We start from the raw sequence: 21,965 nt of genomic DNA, 5'->3' as shown, positions 1-21,965 counted from the left end.
TTAATATATTTTCAATCAGTGCATTAATTATTGCATTTACTCTGATAGCTTTTTGTATGCAATGCGCCTGTTTTATAAATATAAAATAAATAAATTCTTTTAAACAATAGTTTTTGTTTTTGCATGAGGATTAAATAATTTACTACATTTTCAAGTACCAATATATTTAATTGGCCACTGGCTGAAATCAAGTTTTTACATTTACCTCCCGTCTCCATGTAATTTTACGTGTTAAGACGAGCACCTTCGCGCTTTGCGTGTTCAATATTTTAATGATGCGCTTACGAGAGGAATGCGAGATTGTGCTAGCCCTGTACATAGACCAGAAGGAACAAATTCAACAAAAAAAAATGGGGTTATATTAAAATTATAATATGAAAATATTCAAATATTAGCTGAACATACATCCAGCCTTTTTTCTGTTTATTTAAATATTTACTACATTACTTTATACATCACCATCATATCTTAAGTAAATTCAATTTTTGTACAATATAAAAAAAATCTTATATTACCTATATGTTTATATACGAGATGTGTACAACACGTCCGTATTCTCATTAAACTTGATCTAACCGAGCGAACGAGAAATAAGAAAAATTAACAAAATAATTAAAATTATGGTAATTATTAATACATGTAGCTAAATTATTCTCTGTTCAACATTTTATGTCAATATTCAATTATTATCTATACTTAATTTTAGCTTATTATATAATAAATGATGAAACATATCTGTATGATATCATTCAACAATAACCCATTAACAATATACTCAATCCATTTATTCTCGTTTATCGAACGAAACATTAAAACTAATCTCAATAACAACAAAAAGTCCGACGGTCAATGACAGTCTCTGATTTTTTCTCCTTTTGGTTTACGACCGCGCTTCTTGCCAGAGGTAACACCGGCTAACACTAACGCGGCTCTCTTGGCTCGACATGATTTACAGAACCAATCTTCCGTTGCTCCCGGTTCCTCCGTAATTCCCACACAAATCCAATGGTACCAACCATCGCATCCGTCACAACCGATCATGGGCGATCCGTTGTCCGGTCTTCCGCACGCAGGACACACCCAAATTTTGTTACCGTGTTCGTCTACATAATAAGGTGTCGGTAATGGCCCAGTAGGTTTGTCGACAGGCGCAGGCGCAGGCGCCGGGGCCGGTACCGTTTCCACTGGTTCCTCTGATATAGAGGCCGATTCCTCTTCGTAACTTTCGACCTGTCCTTTTTTTAAAGGTTTGAACAGTATCCTCTTGAACTTTGAATTATTTGAAGGTGGACGATATTTTCTCGGCGGGGAACCAGAAGGAGGTGATGATGAATGCGCTTCTGGGTCAGCCAAGTGATTATGCTTAGAATGTTTTTGTTTAGGTGGTCTGGTTACTAATGCAGATATTTGTGCTAACTCTGGCGATCGACTGTGTTCACGAGATACTGGTTCATCCTTAATGGGGGAAGAATTTTCTTCTTTTTTAACAACCGGCTTTATATTTAATTTAAAAATATCAGGTGAACTAGGAGGCATAGGTGAATTCGAGTTAGATGAACCAATTTTAAGTGTCAATTTAGGTACTAAGCCATCGGCAACTGACTTGTCTTTTTTCTTATCTTTTTTTTCTTTCTTTAACTTTTCTTTTATTTCTTGTCGCTCCTCCTTATCTTTTTTCTTTTCAGACTTATCCTTATTTTTATCCTTTTTATCTTTTTTCTTTTTAATTTTGACACCATCTTTATCACGTTTCTCTTTTTTATGTGATTTCTCCTTTTTCTTTTCTAAATTATCAAGTTCTTTTACTTGTGATACTTCGGGTATGGCCTTCACAGCTTGTGGTTCGGGTATAGGTGTAGGTTCTGGATTTAGTAGAGATTCTTCTACTTCAGGCGACGGCAATCGCGCGGGTTGTGGCGGTTCTCTAGCTGGTTCGGCTCGAACTTGTTCAGTTTTAGGAGGATTAAGTTCAATTGTTATATCGGGTTGTACAGGAGGCATTTTGTATATACTTGATTTGTGATCTTTACTAGATTTTGATTTTGGTTTCTGTAAAATGTTTGGAATGGTAGATGATTTGTGCTTATCGTGTCGATCTTTATCACGACCCATTGGTGACTTCCGCATTATTCTTTCTTCTTCGTTTTCTACGGGTATAACCTCCAAACTAGGGCGTCGAAGCATCGGTGGAATTTTTAACGATGACGACCGAGATGTATGAGGGAAATTTCCCATTGGCATTAGATGGTTTGATATGCCTGCACCAAGTCCGCCGGGTAAGAAACTTGAACCAGGAATAAGTCCAGGTCCAGGACCTCCTAACGCAAATGGATTACCAAGTAAATTTGGTGACTGTAAACCCCTCAAAGCTGGATTGTTTGCTAAACCAGCCAGAAAATCACTGCCAGGAATCAAACCAGGATTTGGTATCAAGCCAGGACCAGGCATTAAGCCTCGTCCTGGGGGCATCGTTGGGAAAAACGGAAAACCAGGTGGCATTTGTGGAAGCTTTGACTCATTCTTTGGCCTACTTGATTTGGGTGGCTTTTCATTTGTCAATTTTATTTTCTTTTTCTCAGCAATTTGCACCATTTCATACGCTAACTGCTGTTGCTGTTTCTTTAATTTAGCTTCTAATTTTGATGCTTTATCCTTTTTATCTTTATGTTTCTTTTCCTTTTTTAATTTTTGACTGGCATTAGCTACTTCTTTGGAATACGGTAATTGCAATGACTTATTAATTGATAGTCCACCTTGTCTAGGTTCCGTCATTGGAACTCTAGACTGTGGAACAGGTTGTGTGTCCAATGAATCATCGTCAATATCAATTACTTCATGTGATCTAATATCTATTTCTCTCGACAAATCTACAGGACTATTGTTATTGTTCATAAGGCTTTCTTCACTTTTCACTCTAATATTTTCACTTGTTACATGTGTAGAATTTTGCAATCTTGAGATCATAGCATCAGACTGTGTTAACGATTTATCAGTTGCAACTTCTGCAGTATTCTTATCTTCTTTAGATTTGTTCGATATTCTTTTAAAAATATTAATTTTTGATCTATCTGGCTGTGAGGCCAATTTTTCTTGTTCATCCATAACTTCCTTCTTAATTTCTACTTCTGGAATAAGAGAATGTGTGGAAGTCGAAAGTTTATTCACAGGTAAAGAATTTGATACAAGAGGAGATCTAGAAATTGGTATTTTCCTCGGAACAGGTATTGCCTCTTCTCCGGGTATAGTTGAAACCGATCTGGGTGATGGTGAAGGTGGATCAACCGGTTCTTGCTTAATAACTGGCCTTAAAGGTTCTGGTATTACAGGAGTTGGAGCTGGTGGAGGTGCCAAAGGAGGCTTTGGGGGTGGCAGAGCAGGCCTTGGCGCTGGCATTGTTATATGATTGTGATGAGTTGGGTGTACATCTTTACTTTTGATTGGATACCCCGGGGGTAACCTGTCCAATTTATTAGTATCCCTAGATTTACTACTTTCACCTTTATGACTCTTATCTTTTCGTTTACTCTTCATTACCTTACCATTTAATAACTTATTTTTCTTAGACTTTTTGTCACCTTTTTCTAAAGCAGGTGCTTTCAATGGATTTGAGTGATGAGAGTTAATTTTGTGTTTGTCATGATGTTTATCAGAAACAATTGTAGGGGGTCGAGCTTCAGGAAGTTTACCTTCCCTTGCTGGGGAAAGAAAACCAGACATTGTCATCATAACACTACTTATTTCTCTTGTTCTTTCTTCTTCCTCCAGTCGTAACCTTGGCCTTTTACTATTTGGTAATGATATTGGGTCAATCGGTCTCTTAAAAATGTCTTTCGGTTTTTCTGGACTATCTGTTATAGATATTTCAGGGCTTGTACATGTTGTATTGCTTTCAATACTGTCAATGCCATTTTGACGGATCTCAACAGTACCCGCGACAACTGGTGTATCCCGTTCTTTCTCGGGATACATTGGCGGCAAGTGTTCATGGACATGCATTGGCCTTGTAACCACCTCATGACTGCCAGGTTTCAAGAAATTTAAGTTAGATTCTTTCGGTTTTGGGAACTTTTCTGTTTTGACAGGTGGAGGTACAGGTGGTACGCTGTGGGTGTATTCTGATAATTCCGGTAATTGTATATGAAGGTCACGAAACACTAACCCTAAGTCATGTAAATTTGGCTCCGTTCTGTTGAATTGATCAGCATATCTATTAGCTTGTGTGCCCAATGTACACATGTATTTTTCCAAAACATGAACTAGAATATCGAGCGGTGTAGAGTTTATACCATTCCATCCAATAGTTTGACATATTTGCGCAACATTCCTTCGTAGTATCTCACGGGCGTACGCCTCTGACATTATGACACCAACAAAGTTATCTGGAACAAATGAGTATATAAATGAACGCGAGTAAACGTTCAAATACAGTATGTGGAACTTGCTGACTACAACAAACAGACTCACTTTACACTCCGGTATCTGTATACATGATATAGGATAGCTAAAACAGCAAATCTAATGATTTTCATACCTGCAAGTGTCTAGTAGTACAGAGACGATATCGCAAACAGGTGGAAAGTCCAAGTTTAGAACACACATGTATGCTTTGCTATAATATTCAAAAATCACGGATAATTTATTGTAACTGTTTTTAGGATCACAATGAAATATAGCGAAGTGTTTACGTAAAAACTTCTCAGCATTCTACAAACACAGTGCCCCGTGCGCCATGATTGCATTTTGGGTTGTCAATGTAAGGTGTTGCAAGGCAATAATAAATAAAATGGCGGTCTATTAAGGACGCGTTCATGCATGAAATCTTTTTAAGTTGTTTTCTAATTCACATTGTTCAAGTTAAGCTGTTTAGTATTAGTATTTTTAAACTTTATAATTATCTATATCTAAGCAAATAAATAAAATTGGAGTGTCTGTTTGTAATATTAAAATAACCGCTTTTTACTAAATGCATAATTATGGATGTACACACGGTACTTACACCCAAATAGCATTTTTTACAATTTTTGTTTGTTTATCTGTCTGTCTGTTTGTTCCGGCTAATTTCTGAAACAGCTGAACCGATTTTAACGGTACTTTCAGTGGCAGATAGCTAATGTAGTAAGGAATAACTTAGGCTACTTTTATTTCAGAAATTTATTTATTTTATAACTCTGCGAACTGAACAATAATTTTTTGTTAAATCCCACGAGGACGAAGTCGTGGGCAGAGCTAGTTTTGAATATTACTAGTGTAAGAAAATTGAGTTAATATTACTACTATAAGCCAATGTATGAGATAATAAGAATTACGTTAATCTTACCGTTATCTTCCATTTTTATTAACATAAAAAGTTACGTATTTTAATGAATGAATCTAATTTTATCAGGCTTTGTTTGACTTTTCTTAAAAAAGTTAACTTTGTTTTAAAATTAAAAAATTTGATAAATACTTTTGGCTCGGTAATTGAGTATCAGTTGGTTTGTATCAATTATTTTTTTTGAAATTGAAATACTTCTTGAGTCAATAATCTTGATTATGAATGTATGATACCAAATTAAATTGAATTATAAAGAAATACATAAATAAATACATATTAACTAGCTGACCCGGCCACGCGTTGCTGTGGCTAAAGTTTTTGTTATATTACATTATAGTAAACAATCTAAGAGGAACAATAAGAGAACATCAGTCACGGAGTCCACTATGCTTTTTCACACAGATGGTATTTGTAAAAAAATATGGTGATCTCCTTATTTGACTTTCTACTACTATAACCCTTTAGTACAATGAAATTATTTACGAACAAAGACGAAATTTTATAGCGTCAACAACACCTGGTAATTGTGCTGTTAAAATGTAGCTTATATGACACGTTCGTAGATTTACCATAGCAGCGCCATCTATTGATTACTTACTCAACCCAGTCGAAAGGTATCGACATCAGTTAGAATCATTTGGAGTTAACAGTTAATTGTGACTGTCAAATAATAACAGACAAATAATTAGCAATAAATTAAAATTGCGTCTATAATTTGAGATTTAAACTATCCTATCTCTCAAGTTGGATCGAACTGCACATTGTGTGCGAATTTTATTATAATCGGTTAAGTGGTTTAGGAGTCCATTGAGGACATAGATATAGTAAAAAAAAGTAGATAATGCGCGGCCTTTGTTGTTAGTGAAGCCACAAAACTCGGCTCCTTCAAGTAAATACACGCGCTCACGCACACATATGCATCAAACTACGCTCATTTTCGTTAGTATGTCACGAGGCTTCATACAGTAACTTTGCTTATAAAATGCCGTCTTGTGTGATTAAATGGTGCAAAAACAATACCAAAGTAAACAAAAAATCTGAAGGAATATCGTTTCACACGTAAGTACATATAAAACTTTAAATTTATTGTTATTCCAAAATAATATTGAGGTTATTCGGAACTTATAATTTCAATGTCACGAAATGACGTACCACGGGAATGTTGCCAGTAGTTCTTTTTTCCAATACCCCAAAATGTGGGTAAGTAAATTGTACGCAATCAGAAAAATAATTAAGTAAAAAGTAGACATAGTTATTGTTTTTTTTTCTCGTGTTATTTTATGTTACATACATTGAAAATAAAAAAATCAAAATATATTTATGAATTATTAACTCATTTGTTTTATGTTTTAACTTTTTACAAATTTTGAGTAAACTAGGTACCCATATTTTACTATCAAATTTCATGGTTTTAGGTTTCCAACGAATATTTTAATAAGAGGTGAATGGATAGCAGCTGTAAGACTGAGAAAATGACCACGATTATGCTGGCCATGCGCATAAAGTCAATTTAATACGATTAGTGATTGAAAAATATTTGAACATAAGACTACATCATATTAGTAAAATGCAAACAATGACGATGACTCTGAGTTCTAAGCGACAAAAATTTAAAAACTTATACAACATAAAGGATTCTAGGTTTAAGAAAAATAGTTAAAAAAAACCGACTGCAAACTGAAAAGAGATAAACAGAGGGGATAGGAAGTGTCCATTCATACGACTATCTTACGAATATATTTTTTTATTATTCTACCGATTTTTTGTTTTATTTTTATTAAATTTATTTAAAACTATAAACAGGTTTTTATTTTCACATACCCATTTTACCTATATTAAATTAATTGTTTAATAAAAATTTTAGGGACTTTTTTTAAAAGGTGTCAACACTTCACTCACTAACACATCTTTAAAAAAGTGGCTTCAGTTTTCTGTTCTAGGTGCGTTATCTACCTTTTTTTACTTGATCTATGATTGAGGACAAACATTGTGACACGAGATTTATATATATTAAGATGACTTGTCTACCGCGGGGTTGAATTCAACCCCAGATTATTTTTTTACGCATATGTCACGATCTCATAAGTTTTAATGCAAACATTTGTATAAAGATGGATGAATGTGTGTTTGTATTCTTTCACGAAAAAACTACTCAATTAACTGTAATGACACACGATACGTAAATAGTAAAAGACTAATAAAAGTAGATACTGAAAAAACTTGGCATATTAAAAAAAAAAAACACATTCTGGTAACTTCAAAGACGCGATAATAAACTTAATTTATTTATCCTTATTACTTTCAATTACTTTGTACAGCTATTAAAAACTAAATAATAAAGCTTAACCACATAAAATTGTGTGAACAAGAATCAGTTAAATAGGTTATTACGGCTTAGGAAATTTATAATATACAACTCATGTATACATTATTTTATAATAGATTTTTAAACGTCGTCTACATTTCTGACATTATTTATTCTCATATTAATGATTTATATGGTATTTTTATGGTATTTTTTTATATTAATGGTAATATAATCAAGTTTTCTTTCTGCAACACCGAATCCTTCTTTAGACAAACTTGACAGTACGTCAAACAAAACCGCAAATGGTTTTCTGACGATGTGCTTTTAGAAGATGCAATTTCGTATATAATTTGACATATTTGTACATTCAACACTGTTTTTGTATTCTTATATTCAGAAAACGAATAAAACTCTGCGGGAAAAAATAATTTACGTTCGATATTAATTGATTCGGAGGAAAATGAAGAATATTTCCTAGGTATTGAGAGCTCAGTACATTTCCAAGTTGTTTGGTAAATTATTTCTTAGAGAATTTTTATAACATCGTCAAAATGACTACGTCCTCGGAGGATGTATTATTGAGCGTGAACCACGTAAGGTACAAGAAAGGAGATGGTACGTTGTATGTGATGAATCAAAGACTGGCTTGGATGATGGAGAATCGTGATACTGTGGCTGTGTCACATAAATATGCTGATATAAAAAGTAAGTAAAACACATTAAAAAACGTATGATTTTTCATCTATTAATCACCTTTATAAGTGATATATCTTATGTCTAAAATCTTTCCATTTTCTTTAGTAAACAACTTCTGTTATATACAAATTAATTTATCAAAAAACTTGATTTAAATGATGTAAAATTGTAGGCAGGATATTATCTTATAAATAAAAACATCATTCAAAATCGTCAAGTAGGCTTAAAATCCTGTTTCAATGTTTTAAAAACATACATTACACAACCGCCTAGGCTATCATAAACAATCGACTGATACAATAATTTCTTATGAGCTGAGTACAATAACATAACTAGATGCTAGTTCAATAGCTAGTTACTGCTTACACTTTGCAAAATTATTATCATGAATTAGAACTAAAGAGGAAAAAGAATAATAAGTGTGTAAATAATTTTTGAGTATAACTCAAATTAAAATATATATTATATTTAATTTTTCAGCTCAAAAAATTTCACCAGCCGGTAAACCAAAGGTACAGCTACAAGTAGTTCTACATGATGGCACATGTTCAACTTTTCATTTTGTTAACCCGGCCGGAGCTGAAGCTCAGGCTAAAGACAGGGACCAAGTTAAAATGTTACTACAGAACCTCTTACCTAAGTTTAAGAGACAAATAGATGGAGAACTAGAGATGAAATCAAGGTAAGTTCAATAAAAGTATGTTAGCAAACCAATTAAAAATTTTGATTAGCTTGTTGACGCAGTTTGTAGTGACCCTAATTTTTACTCCATGGATTGTTAGTTTGAGTCGCAAATTATAATTATATTAGTCTACAAAATATTTTCCAGATTTTATTGTAGCTTATTAAGTTATTTTAAATATCCGACATTTCATATACATATTTTACAGTAAACATGGTCACATGTGGTCATGGTCACCATGGAGAACTTGTAAATAATTATTGTCAATGACAAGATATCACGGCTTTGGTACACTGATTCTGTATATAAAAGAATCTACAAGAAAATCATTCATATGTATTTTAATCATGATTCAAGAATCATGATTAAATTATTACCCAATAAAAGTCGGGGTGTATATACTTAGAGGTCTCTGAGTTATGCCTCAGAGAGCATGTAAAGCTCTCTTAGTTATGATAGACTTCTGTTAGCAATAGTTGCTCATAGTAGGGTAATCCATATCCATATCTAACTTTCTGTGGAGGTTTGTGAATTAAGCTCAACCCATCTCTTATATACATTCACTTTATTTTATCATTATTTTGATCCACAAGTGTTATTTATCATCTATATTATTCATCTTGGGAATCTGCAAACTGTGTTTTAGGCGACTACTTGCTCCACTAAACCAGAGCAGTTGTTCATTGTATTTTGATAGTTACGTACAATTTCAATTGCTTAATATAATTAGTTTTTGTATTTTTTAAGTATAATAGACATTTGGAAATAAACAACCTCTAAGGCTTAAATTCACAACTCTTTAATTTTCATACCAAGGCCAAAAATTATTTTTAAATATAAGTAATAATTTCTTTTTTAACTTTGTGGTGGGATAACAAAAAGCCTCAGATGTGTTACTGAATATTTAGCTGACATTAATTTTGTCAGTATATTTGATTAAAATAAAACTTATTTTTAGACTCCTGTCTCTTCATCCTACATTAAAGCATTTATATGAAGATTTAGTTATATCAAAAGTAATTAATAGTGAAGAATACTGGAACACACCCACCTTGAAACATTACACAGATTCCACTAATATGAAACAGGAGGCTGGTAAGTGTACAATGTCCAAATAAGGGAATAGGAAACACGAGGAATTTACTTGTGTGTATGACTATGATGGCGATGACATATGTTCGAGGTCCTTCAAGCTTTCACGTAATGGCATGGAAAGGCCAGGGAATTAGAAAAAAATATTTTTGAAACTTGTGCACTGAATTTTTTAATGATAAAATTATTAGGTTATATCTACCAGTAGTAAAATTGTCAAATTAGTAAAATGTCTATTTAGAGTGTTATTGCAGGCTCAAGTGAAATGCTTGATGTTTCCTGCTCTTACCTTTTAAGTGTTTTAATATTTTTATTATTTTCTTAAATATAAATTTATTATTTATTATTATCATTTAAGAGCAATAAATTTGGTTTCTTATAAAGCAACTTTCGTTTTGAAATACACATAAAATTCTAAGTTTTCCCACGATCATTTGAACATACTGTTTACATGTGTGTGTTACATTTTGGAATATTTTTGTTATCTTTTCTATCGAAGGTTTGCATTTCAAGTTCATATAAAGCATTCAACGCGTTGGCGCATCGGTTACTGGCTGGCACTGGCTGTTGCGCTGGCGGTCGCGGTTTCGATCCCCAACTTATTATTGACTTACACTTGACTTGACTGACAGACTTATTATTAGCCATTTAGATATTTGTATTGGTCTAGGTGTTTGTGCTTGTGTATTGTGTGTTTCCGGACACAAGAGAAAATTCCACTGGGGGCCGTTGAGTGTGAAGCGTTTATTTTATTTTTTATTTTATTCAATATTTACAATAAACTATTTAAAAGTATTGTTAATATAAAAATAAATCGTAAATAATATTTTTCTTTTAAAATTTTGAAACCAGAGAATTGTTTTTGACATAAAAAAGGCATAAATTTATCTATAAAGGTTTATTATTATATTTTTTAAAAATTTAATTTAATTTTACTTTTAACAGGTGTATCGGGAGCATTCTTAGCAGATATACAACCACAGACAGATGGATGTAACGGACTTAAATATAACTTAACCCAGGATATTATAGATGCAATATTCAAAACATATCCCGCGGTCAGAAAGAAACATATAGATTATGTGCCTAATAAAATGACAGAAGCAGAATTTTGGACCAAGTTTTTTCAATCACATTATTTTCATAGGTAAGATGTTTTTGAAATTTTTAAAATTAAATTTTTAAAAGTAAATAAATAAATATTAATATTTGTTTGCTCGCAAACGAAAAATAAAACCGACTTCAGTTACATCGACGAGTAATAGAACGTAGGTACACGAAAAAATAGTTAAGTAAATACGCGTTATCAAAGATTACACAAAAAGTATTCAGCTGATGTTGATCAAATTTAAATAGTGTCACATGGCAAGTATCAACTTTCGATTAAAACAAGAATTATCACAATCGGCACACCAGTGGAAAGTTATGGGGTATAATACCACGTAGATCGACCAAAAAATTGTCAAGTAAATACGTATTATTAGTATTGACTTAGGTCAGGTGAAACCAAGTGCAAACATAGTTTATAATTACTTATTTATTACAACTTGTAACTTTGCTATTCGATTAACAATTTCACAAACGTCTTCTGCCATAAATATTTCGACTTTTTATATGTTTTTAAGATGGGGTCAAATACCTACTCTCACTAATCATTATTAATTATTATTTGATTCATAATATTGATACAAATTATAATAATAGTAACAATTTTAATAGATACTAATATTAAAGTATTATATATCCATATTATAAAAAGTTTAATCACCAAGTTTAAACATTCAGACAAGGTTAAACTTTACAAATAATAACAATTTTAATAAATACAAATAATAAAAGCTTATACATAACTTATTTATATTCATATTATAATTAAAATTCGAAAAATTAAACAATATCAACAATTAATTATTTCCGGTAAGAACTATTTAGCAGGAAATCAATATAATTAAATATAACTTACATAACTTTAAACATTTAGTAAGGATAAACCTTACATTAGATATAACTCGAAAAGTACTTGTTAGATCTCAATTAAATTTAAATTGGACCAAATGACACACACCACTTTTCTATTAAAAAAATCATCAGATCCCGCTTAAATAAGTAAATGGCGTATGATATCGTTAAGTGCGGCATGTCTCGAGAAGCGAATCTCATAAGTAAAATTTTAAGGGTATCCCCTTCAAACTGAGATTGCTGGTTTGGAAGGATCTAGAAACGCTTTCTTAATTGCATGCCCACTGTGGACTGGTATTGCAAGAGACGATGACAAGAGTCCGGAGGGTATGAGTTTGATTCCATGGAAGATGGGCCGGGTGCTGGTATGGGATGCAACCTGTTCAGACAGGCTGGCCCTTTCCCATCTACATGGAACCAGCAACCATGCTGGTGCAGCTTGTGAAGTAGCTAAAAAAAACTAAAGCATACAAATACAGGGGCTCCGAATATGATTTTGTCCCATTCAGTGTCGAGACCCTTGGTCCGTGGGGTCCTAGCGCTATAAGACTTTAAGGAAATAGCAAAAAGGTTATTCGACGTTACAGGCTACCAGGACAAAGAATTAGTCTAGCTATTTAAAGGAGACGCTGCCAGTATCTTCGGAACCTTGCCTAAAGGGACTCCTTTTAATAATATTTGTAACCGACTTCCAAAAGGAGTTTAGGAGGAGGTTCTCAATTCGACTGTTTTTTTTTTATGTATGTTACATCAGAACTTTTGACCGGGTGGACCGATTTCGACAATTTTTTTTAAATCGAAAGGTGGTGTGTGTCAATTGGTCCCATTTAAATTTATTTGAGATCTAACAACTACTTTTTGAGTTATATCTAATAATGCGTTTTTACTTGACGCTTTTTTCGTCGACCTACGTTGTATTATACCGCATAATTTTCTACTGGATGTACCGATTTTGATATTTTTTTTTTGTTGGAAAGGGGATATCCCTAGTTTGATACCATGATAAGGAAACCAGGATCTGATGATGGGATCCCAGAGAAATTGAGGGAAACTATCGAAAATCCGCAATAACTTTTTCTGGGTGTACCGATTTTGATAATTTTTAATTTAATCAAAAGCTGATGTTTATCATATAAATTTTATCGAGATCTGATAACTACTTTTTGAGTAATCTTTGATAACGCGTAGTTACTTTACTATTTTTTCGTCGACTTACGTTGTATTACTCGTCGATGTAATTGAAATTTTTTTCGTTTGCGAGCAAACACAATTATTTAGTTATTGTATTATGTAATATGTAAAATTCTCGTGTCGCGGTGTTTGTATTTAAACTCCTCCGAAACGGCTTGACCGATTCTCATGAAATTTTGTGTGCATATTGGGTAGGTCTGAGAATCGAACAACATCTATTTTTCATCCCCCTAAATGTTAAGGGTAGTCCACCCCAAATTTTTTTTTTAATTTTTAGATAAATTATTTATTTTTTATTTTATTATGATTTGGCGTTAAAAATACATACAACCCTAAATTTTCACCCTTCTACCACCAACCCCTATTTGTAAATAGCGTTTAGCGGCAAGACAACGTTTGCCGACTCAGCTAGTTATATATATATATATATTAAAGTTTTTTAGTTTTAGGTTAATTGTTATAACTTAGATAGTAAATTTTACTAACATAATTTTGTAAACAGTAACTATTTTATTGGTACTATATTATTTTAGAACAAAATCATATAGTTCACAATTTCATTCATTAACACGTAGCCTCCATAGCTCAGGGGTTAGAGCACTGGTCTTGTAAACCAGGGGTCGAGAGTTCAAATCTCTCTGGGGGCATAGATGTAAATATGTTTTTTTATTTATATGTTTTTTTTAATCACACGTTAACAATATTTTTCTTTATTTACGTATTATTATAACTTAATATTTTATGTTATATATATATTTTTGTTTTTATTTTCAATACTATTCTATCAATTCATTTCTGTCTTACGTTACGTTTTATCGCGAAATAAAGTATTACTTTATTTAAATGTTTTTATAATAATATTATTAAATTTTTTGTGTAAATGTTGCTAAAAAAAATATTGAGGCTAATTAATAAATGTAATTGTTAAACATATATACGCCAGTTTATCATCATTTATATATATCTATAGTAACAGTTAGTAAGCTGTATTTCAAGCATGAATTTAGCAAGATATTACTAAGTTTGTATAAAAACACGGTTCATATGTATATATATATTTAAGTAACTGCGGAGTTTCTTGCCGGTTATTCTCTGCAGAATTTGCGTTCCGAGCCGGTGGTAATTTCACTTTTGTAAATTATTTCTTATTTTGATTTTGATTATATCCGTGTTTAACATAAATATTTTTCATAATAATTATTTTTTGTTTACAGGGATCGTATAGCGTCATCATCCAGTAAAGATTTGTTCGGAGAATGTGCCAAAATGGACGATCAGGCTATAGCGTCGGCTATGAAACACACGACATTGGACTTAACAGTAATTTTAATGTTTTAAATATATAACGCACCACTTTAGCCTGTGCCCACTGTAGGGCATAGGCATCTTTCTTCGTGTAGGAGAAGGATTTATCCACCACGCTTCTCCAATGCGGGTTGGTGGATATATTCCCTACTATGAGTAACAATCGCTATCATGTAAATGACAACAACCGGGACCGACGGCTTAACGTGCTCTCCGAGGCACGCTGGAGAGACCCACAAGCACTGCATTAACACCCAGACTACGGCAAACATCTGTATGGCCAATACAAATGTTTGTCATCTTGTGGAGGGATCGAACCCGCAACCGCTAGCGCACAGCCACAAACCAGTGCTGTGACCGTTGCGCCAACGAGTCGTCGCGCGTTTTAAATATATGTATAATTTGAATTTTCTCGCACATTTTAAATAACTAGATCGGCAAACAAGCGTACGGCTCCTGATGGTAAGCGATTACCGTAGCTTATAGACATCTGCAACAACAGAAGCATCGCAAGCGTTTGCTGACCCCATCCCCAGTCCCCCCAGGAGCTCTAGTCACCTTACTCACCAACAGAAACACGCTGCTTTAAAACAGTGTTACTTAGCTGTGATCTTCTTTAAGGTCGAGGTACTACCCCAGTCGGGCCGCTCCACATTTTGAGCAGGAAATCTCACGCTGTGCCCTACCTCAGTTAATTAGAAAAGAGATTGATAAAGATAAAAAGATTTACGCAACCAATATACAGAGTATTTGCTCGTTTTAACTTTCCAATTAAAAAATGTGCTCTCTCTAGACTATGTACTCTGTTTCTTAAAAAAAAAAAAAAAAAAACTACAATTTGTATAAAATCAAAGTATGCCCATTCTTTCAAGGTGAATTAAATCTCAAAAATGCCTCTTCTTTTCATAAAAGACTTGGAGCTTAATTCACAACTTCTCTACTGAGGGTTGACGTGAATACGTCAATATTAGTAGGATTCGATGATTATTACTTATATTATATATTATATTTTCCAGGTCGATTTACCTCAATTCACGGAACCCGTTCCTCTCCTACACGACGAAGACCTCCACGAGAAAGAAAAGGACGGAACTTCGATACACCGCAGTATGATAAAGCGGTTCAACCAACACTCCATTATGGTAGGCATTTCTTCTACGTTAATAATTTTGTCTTAATATTTAACCAAATTTGTAAATATTTTGGACTTAAGGCACCAACCAGGCCTATGGCATACTTTCTAGTGAACTTATGTCATATTTCCTACTGGGCGTATGGCCTATCTATCGAGTCGCAAACCATAAAATATAGCAATATAGCTAAAGTAACTATGTATCCAAAAAAAAAAAAAGTCATATAAAGCCTGGTTCCTATATTTAAAGTATGATTCGTTTTTCTTATGAATTGTTAAATTTCGAACATAACATTCTCGAAATTTGAAAGTTCGGTAAAACAACTTTCTACATATTATAGGTATTAGTCGCTAAACCCGACCCAACTGTTTTATCGACGATTACGTATCTATGATTTTTATCGCCTCTCTGAATAATAATTTTTTGAAGTAAGACTTCTTTACGCACGCCTGACTTGAGGAGTAAGCTGGTGAGTGCGTGACGAGAGCGTTATGAATAGTGTGATCGGAAGAGGCGAACGGAAGTTGAGATGGAGATATAAATTAGTGAAGATAGAAAGAGAGACAGTTACTTTTCGTATATTACTGTAGGGGCTAAAGAACTTTTACTTCAGCATACTCTTTCTTTGTTGTGTTATTTTATATATTAATAATTATAGAATATTTTTTTATCCAGGTGCTCAAAGCTAGTCATAAATCAAACTCCAATAGCAATAGTAATAATAGCAGTAGTAAAACAAATAAAGTCATCGAGAACGGTATGAAAGAAAACGGCGTTGAAAAGAGGCCGGCAAGCGACAAAGATCCAACGGAACCTGTCGATAAGAAGAAAAGAATAATGGAAAAAATACATTACGAAGATCTTGATAGTTTAAATAGTAATGAGGATGCGCAGGAGTTGAAATTGTCTAAAGTAAGTTGACAATTACTTTTCTAGTACAATTTTCTGCGCTCAAAAATTCTTTAGTTTGTCACCAAATTTGAGAAAATTTATACAAAAACACTATGACTTTTTTTCTAAAGTGCTGGCTGTGCCACGCTGTTTTACCCGTGTAATTACCGATCCCATGAGAATGTCGGGATAAAATGTAGCTTATGTGTTACTCTGTATGTCTAGTTATTTACATACCAAGTTTCATTACAAATAATTTAGTAGCTTTTGAGCGAAAGAGTAACAAGCATCAAACTATCCTATCAATCTTACGAATTAACAGATGTAGTAATCAACTTTTGTACTATAAATTAAGATTGATATGCGTCAATAAAAGTTTGAGAATCACTGCAACATTTTACTTTTAAAGTTTTAATATCAATTGTATCTATTATTATTTATGTTTGATTATATCTATTCACAGGTCGAAAGATATCTATTAGGTCCCGCTTCACAAGTTAGCCAATCAAGTGCGGGCGCAAGTAACCCACCGCCGTTGTCAGCTTTAGCGTCGGTTTGTCAGGTCAGTGGTAAATTCTATTTTATACCATTAAACCCGATTCTTGTATTCAAAAACGTTAATTTTGCTCACAAACTAAAATTACCAAAACAATCAAAACATTCTATTCCCAAGGCCCAACCTAAACTTAGGTATCTGTGAATTACGGCGCAACGTACTAAAATAGATTGCTCGCTGCCCAAGACTTTTGAAAATGACAAATGTACACTGTTGAAATTTAAAAATGCGTTCCAGATTGATAACTTTATAGTTAACAATCTGGAACGCATCTTTTTGATATAAATTATAAATTTCGGGTTTCTGTAAATTAAAAAAAAAAAATGGCTTCACATATTGTGTTCCAATTTCAAATCACTGGGCCGTATTTTCATGATTTTTGGAACAGTATTGGCCTGCAATATCTAAACGTTTTTATCCTTAAAGCAGTCAAAGAATCGTGAAATTTCTGTGACGTTATTTATGGATGGTCTCTAGTGATTTTTTTGATTAGTTTTTAATGTTAATTAGTAGGCCATTATTTTTTTATGTCGAGTTAAAATAGTTCTAAATATAGTCGCTTTAGTGACGTTAACAGATTATAGAACGTTGTGTTTCCTATAAGGGAATACGTATTAAATAATTTAATAATGAGTAGATATAATGTGTCATATGTATTCTGTGTAACTATAGACTGTTAAATAAATCTTAATATACCACTATATTCACCTAAAATATTCAAGGTCACCATTCTGTGTATTCCTTGAACTTCAGATACACTAAACTTGTAAAACGATTCGTCGATATTATTATCTGCCTCGATTATACACTCGATAGAAGCATTCTAAATGGGAATCATCGCGTCATTGCAACGAAATTTTCCTGCTGCGTCTTTTAGTTTATTTAACCGACTTCCAAAAAAGGAGGAGGTTCTCAATTCGATTGTATTTTTTTTATGTATGTTACATCAGAACTTTTGACTGGGTGGAGCGATTTCGACAAATTTTCTTTTAATCGAAAGGTGGTGTGTGCCAGTTGGTCCCATTTAAATTTATTTGAGATCTAACAACTACTTTTCGAGCTATATCTAATAATGCGTTTTTACTTGACGCTTTTTTCGTCGACCTACGTTGTATTATACCACATAACTTTCTACTGGATGTACCGATTTTGATAATTCTTTTTTTGTTGGAAAGGGGATATCCCTAGTTTGGTACCATGATAAGGAAACCAGGATCTGATGATGGGATCCCAGAGAAATTGATGGAAATTCTTGAAAATCCGCAATAACTTTTTACTGGGTGTACCGATTTTGATAATTCTTTTTTTGTTGGAAAGAAGATATCCCTAGTTTGATACCATGACAAGGAAACCAGGATCTGATGATGGGATCCCAGAGAAATCGAGGGAACATTTTGAAAATCCGCAATAACTTTTTACTGGGAGTACCGATTTTAATAATTTTTAATTTAATCGAAAGCTGATGTTTGTCATGTGGTCACATATAAATTATATTGAGATCTGATAACTACTTTTTGAGTAATCTTTGATAACGCGCAGTTACTTGACTATTTTTTCGTCGATCTACGTTGTACGCAAGATATTTTTCAAGCTTTGAGTTCCAGTATATTTATAATAGGTAAATGGCAACGTATAAAATTATCCGTCACGTTGTTTGTCCGCGATGGAGTCCTAAACTATTTAACCGATTTTAATCAAATTTGCACACCGTGTGCAGTTTGATCCAAACAAAAATATTTTATTTTGATATATCTAATTATTATACTTAAGAAAAAAGAAATAATGTGAGAGGAAGTTCGCCAGGTCAGCTAGTAAATATATAATCGTAGGACACAGGTAGTTAACAACATATTGGTCGGTGTGCAGGCGTGGTCCAGCGGTCAGCAGTGCCAGCGGCCGGTGCGCGTCAGTGCCGCGGCGGCGGTGGGCGCGCTGGGGGAGCTCAGCCCCGGGGGCGCGCTCATGAGGCAGCACCACGCGGCCAGCATGGCGCGTGAGTACCGCGGGGGGGGGGGGGAGGGTGGTAGTGGTCAAGTTGAGAGTGGTGCGAGTGGATAGGGGAAACCGCGTAACACAGCTAGTCTTAGTATAGAGTCAAATTAATGATTACGAAATCAAAATATCTACTTACTGGTACTGGCCCAACGTGGTGAATTAAGCTGCGACGCTTCTCCTTCTTGTATAAAGTGCTCAGTGCTCTGCCCAGCTATCGAAAGTTAGGCTGAGTAGATCGATCAAACTAATCAAATTATTATAATGAAACAACTTTATCGGATTTTTTTTCATGCCCGACATTTCGGATACTTTACAATCATGATCACAGATTGAGGTTCTCCAAAGTTGTTTCATTATAATCAGTGAAATTCGTGTAAAATTAGAAAAGAATAATCAAATTATTTAATTTCCCCCCCCAGAATTAGTCCCCCCGGACGTGAAGATCGAGTTGAACCGCCTCTACCTCTCCGGCGGGGAGTTACTCCGGGAGCTCTGGCGCTGTTTTCCGCAGCCCGGGGCCGGAGTCGACACTGAGGACGCCAAGGAAAGGGCTCACAAGTTCTACGACGCGCTGCTCAAGTTCAGGAACGTTAAGTTGAGGCCGTTCGAAGTGAGTATAAAGAAGTCGGAATGTTTGCATAGATAGGGTCGCTGCAAGTTGCAAGAAACATTTTGTTAAAATTGTCAATATTTTTGAGAATTCTTTGACGGTTAGCAGGAAAGTGGACATAAGGTGCCAATCAAACCACTAATTGCAAATTCATGCGACGTTTGCAATTAGTGGTTTGAATTGGCACCTTATGTCCACTTTCCTGCTAACCGTCAAAGAATACTTATAACAAATAGACACAACGATAAATAATTTTTGAGAATATTCGTTTCATTTATTATTAACTTTATTTGTGTGTTACCTGATTACTTTTTACTAGGAGTACCGATTTTGATGATCCTTTTTTTGATCGAAAGCTGGTGTTTGTCATGGGATCCCGTTTAAATTTGGTCGATGTTGTATTATTTGTCGATTTAATTCAAGTCGATTCCCTTTTCGTTTGCGAGCAAATACTTATGTTTCTATAAACTTTTAAATCTTTTTACAGGAGAAAATGTTACGCGACCTCACCCCTCTAGCAGCCTCACTAACAAAGCACATGAACCAAATGATCGACACTGCCTGTGCGAAGTACGCAGTATGGCAACAGAGACAAGCTAAACTGCGGTAGTAGTTAATCATTTACTGTCTTACTTTATCTGGTTTGAGTCGGCTTTAGTGCCTTAAGTCCGATACCTATCAATTAACGGCTCGTTTTGCTTAAGAACGATTCGTTAAACGAATATAGGAACCGGAATACATTATTAAAATATTAAACTCACGATGGTTGAACCTGAGTAGCAAACGTTTTATACCAACTCTGAAATGTATGTAAGTTCGATTTGAGTATTTTTTTTGATGAATGTATCTTATATTTAAGTGGCCTTTTAATTATCATCTTTAATGGTATAAAATAGGATTGTTGACTGATTTCTCAATGGTAATATTTTTTTTTTAATAATGGTAACACATAAATAATTTATATTTTTCTGGTACTTAAATAGGGTACTCTTTTAAAGTTATAAATTTAAATAAAAATGTACAATATTTCTATTTACTCATTTCAAATTACTTTTTGAAGTAAAATTTCTTTACACACGCTTTACTTGGTAAGCTGGTGAATATGTGACGAGAGTGTTACGAAAAGTGTGATTGGGCGAGGCGAACGGAGCAAGAGAGAGGTGCGAGCACACATTTTCTTTCTCTCTTCCTCTTATAGCTAGTTTCGTTTCGTATATCTAAGACACAGTGCAGGTTTATTGCTAAAGAAGTTTTGCTTCAGTCGTGTGGTCTGAAAAACACTCGATGTTTATTCATTTTTTTCCACCAGTTTCAACTTTCGTGAGTCAGACTGTAATAGTATAATTATTGACATATTTCTTTCTTGTTTCCATAAACCGTAAAATGTATTAGGAGTTCCATTTAAAATTATTATTTATTTCTAATAAGGAAATATTTAAAATTTCCAGCAGTAAAAATTAAAGTTTTCAATCAATATATATCAAATATAAAAAGTGTTTTTTTTTAATAACCATCAGAGGGTTTCAAATCTATCAATATCAGATTTTCTTTTCTTGAGATGGTTTTCTGACACAATTTAGATTTGTTAAAATTCTATTTTTAGTAAGCAAAATAAGAGATTAGGATCATTCAAGTATTACGTAAGCTGAATCTTAGAAATCTTTAACCCCCCACACTCCTATGCTATAAATATTACTACTACATTTTTTTTCCTTTCAACTTGTATAATATCATTTATTTAATTATAATAATTGTAAAATAATTTTTGAAATCTATTCAGGTTTGTTTATTGTTATTCATGTGAATTTATTGCACAATTAATATTCTAATATTTATTCAAGAAAATTGTTAACATTCATAAAAGTATTTAAATATTCTTAATATAAAAACGATATATTTGTTTTCTATTTAAAATTCGGTAAATTCTAATTAATTCTTGTTTTTCCATGAATCCATGACTCCAAGTTTTCGATGACATTGAATGTTTGCTGTTCGATGTTATAGACATCGTTCTCTTCGAACCATTTAACAACTTGGCGTCTGAAGTTATTATTATGCACATTAATTCCCTAGCATAACGAGGAGCCACTCTAATGGGTCTCAATGTTGTTGCTGGTAGTCATATTGGCTTGAACTCAAAAATTACAAAATTTTTCAAATTAAATAAATACCGCTGACGTAACCACCATCTAGACCCCATCTAACCCCCCTTCGGTGTTTACGTAATACTTGA

At 33.5% G+C, this 21,965-nt stretch overlaps 2 protein-coding genes and 1 non-coding gene across 3 annotated transcripts; 2 read left to right on the top strand and 1 right to left on the bottom strand.

Moving 5' to 3' along the window:
- Positions 1–147: 147 nt before the first annotated feature.
- On the bottom strand, positions 148–4,752 carry LOC123664147 (transcription initiation factor TFIID subunit 3-like). Its single transcript, XM_045598748.1, has 2 exons — positions 4,532–4,752; positions 148–4,379 (listed from the first exon to the last, which is right to left on the bottom strand). Exon 2 carries the CDS (start codon positions 4,357–4,359, stop codon positions 847–849), a length of 3,513 nt encoding a protein of 1,170 aa, XP_045454704.1. The 5' UTR covers positions 4,360–4,379; positions 4,532–4,752; the 3' UTR covers positions 148–846.
- A 3,421-nt stretch (positions 4,753–8,173) lies between these two features.
- LOC123664149 (general transcription factor IIH subunit 1) lies at positions 8,174–20,342 on the top strand. Its single transcript, XM_045598750.1, has 11 exons — positions 8,174–8,327; positions 8,799–9,000; positions 9,959–10,095; positions 11,038–11,239; positions 14,457–14,562; positions 15,564–15,689; positions 16,356–16,592; positions 17,035–17,133; positions 18,994–19,120; positions 19,542–19,732; positions 20,220–20,342. Exons 1-11 carry the CDS (start codon positions 8,174–8,176, stop codon positions 20,340–20,342), a joined length of 1,704 nt encoding a protein of 567 aa, XP_045454706.1.
- Trnat-ugu lies at positions 13,817–13,889 on the top strand. Its single transcript has one exon. It is a non-coding gene; the product is annotated as a tRNA-Thr (tRNA).
- Positions 20,343–21,965: the final 1,623 nt, after the last annotated feature.

Source organism: Melitaea cinxia, chromosome 21 (genome assembly GCF_905220565.1).
Source record: "Melitaea cinxia chromosome 21, ilMelCinx1.1, whole genome shotgun sequence".
Classification (NCBI taxonomy): domain Eukaryota; kingdom Metazoa; phylum Arthropoda; class Insecta; order Lepidoptera; family Nymphalidae; genus Melitaea; species Melitaea cinxia.
The sequence above is the reverse complement of the archived record's forward strand: the minus strand, read 5'-3'. Positions and strand labels throughout refer to the sequence as shown.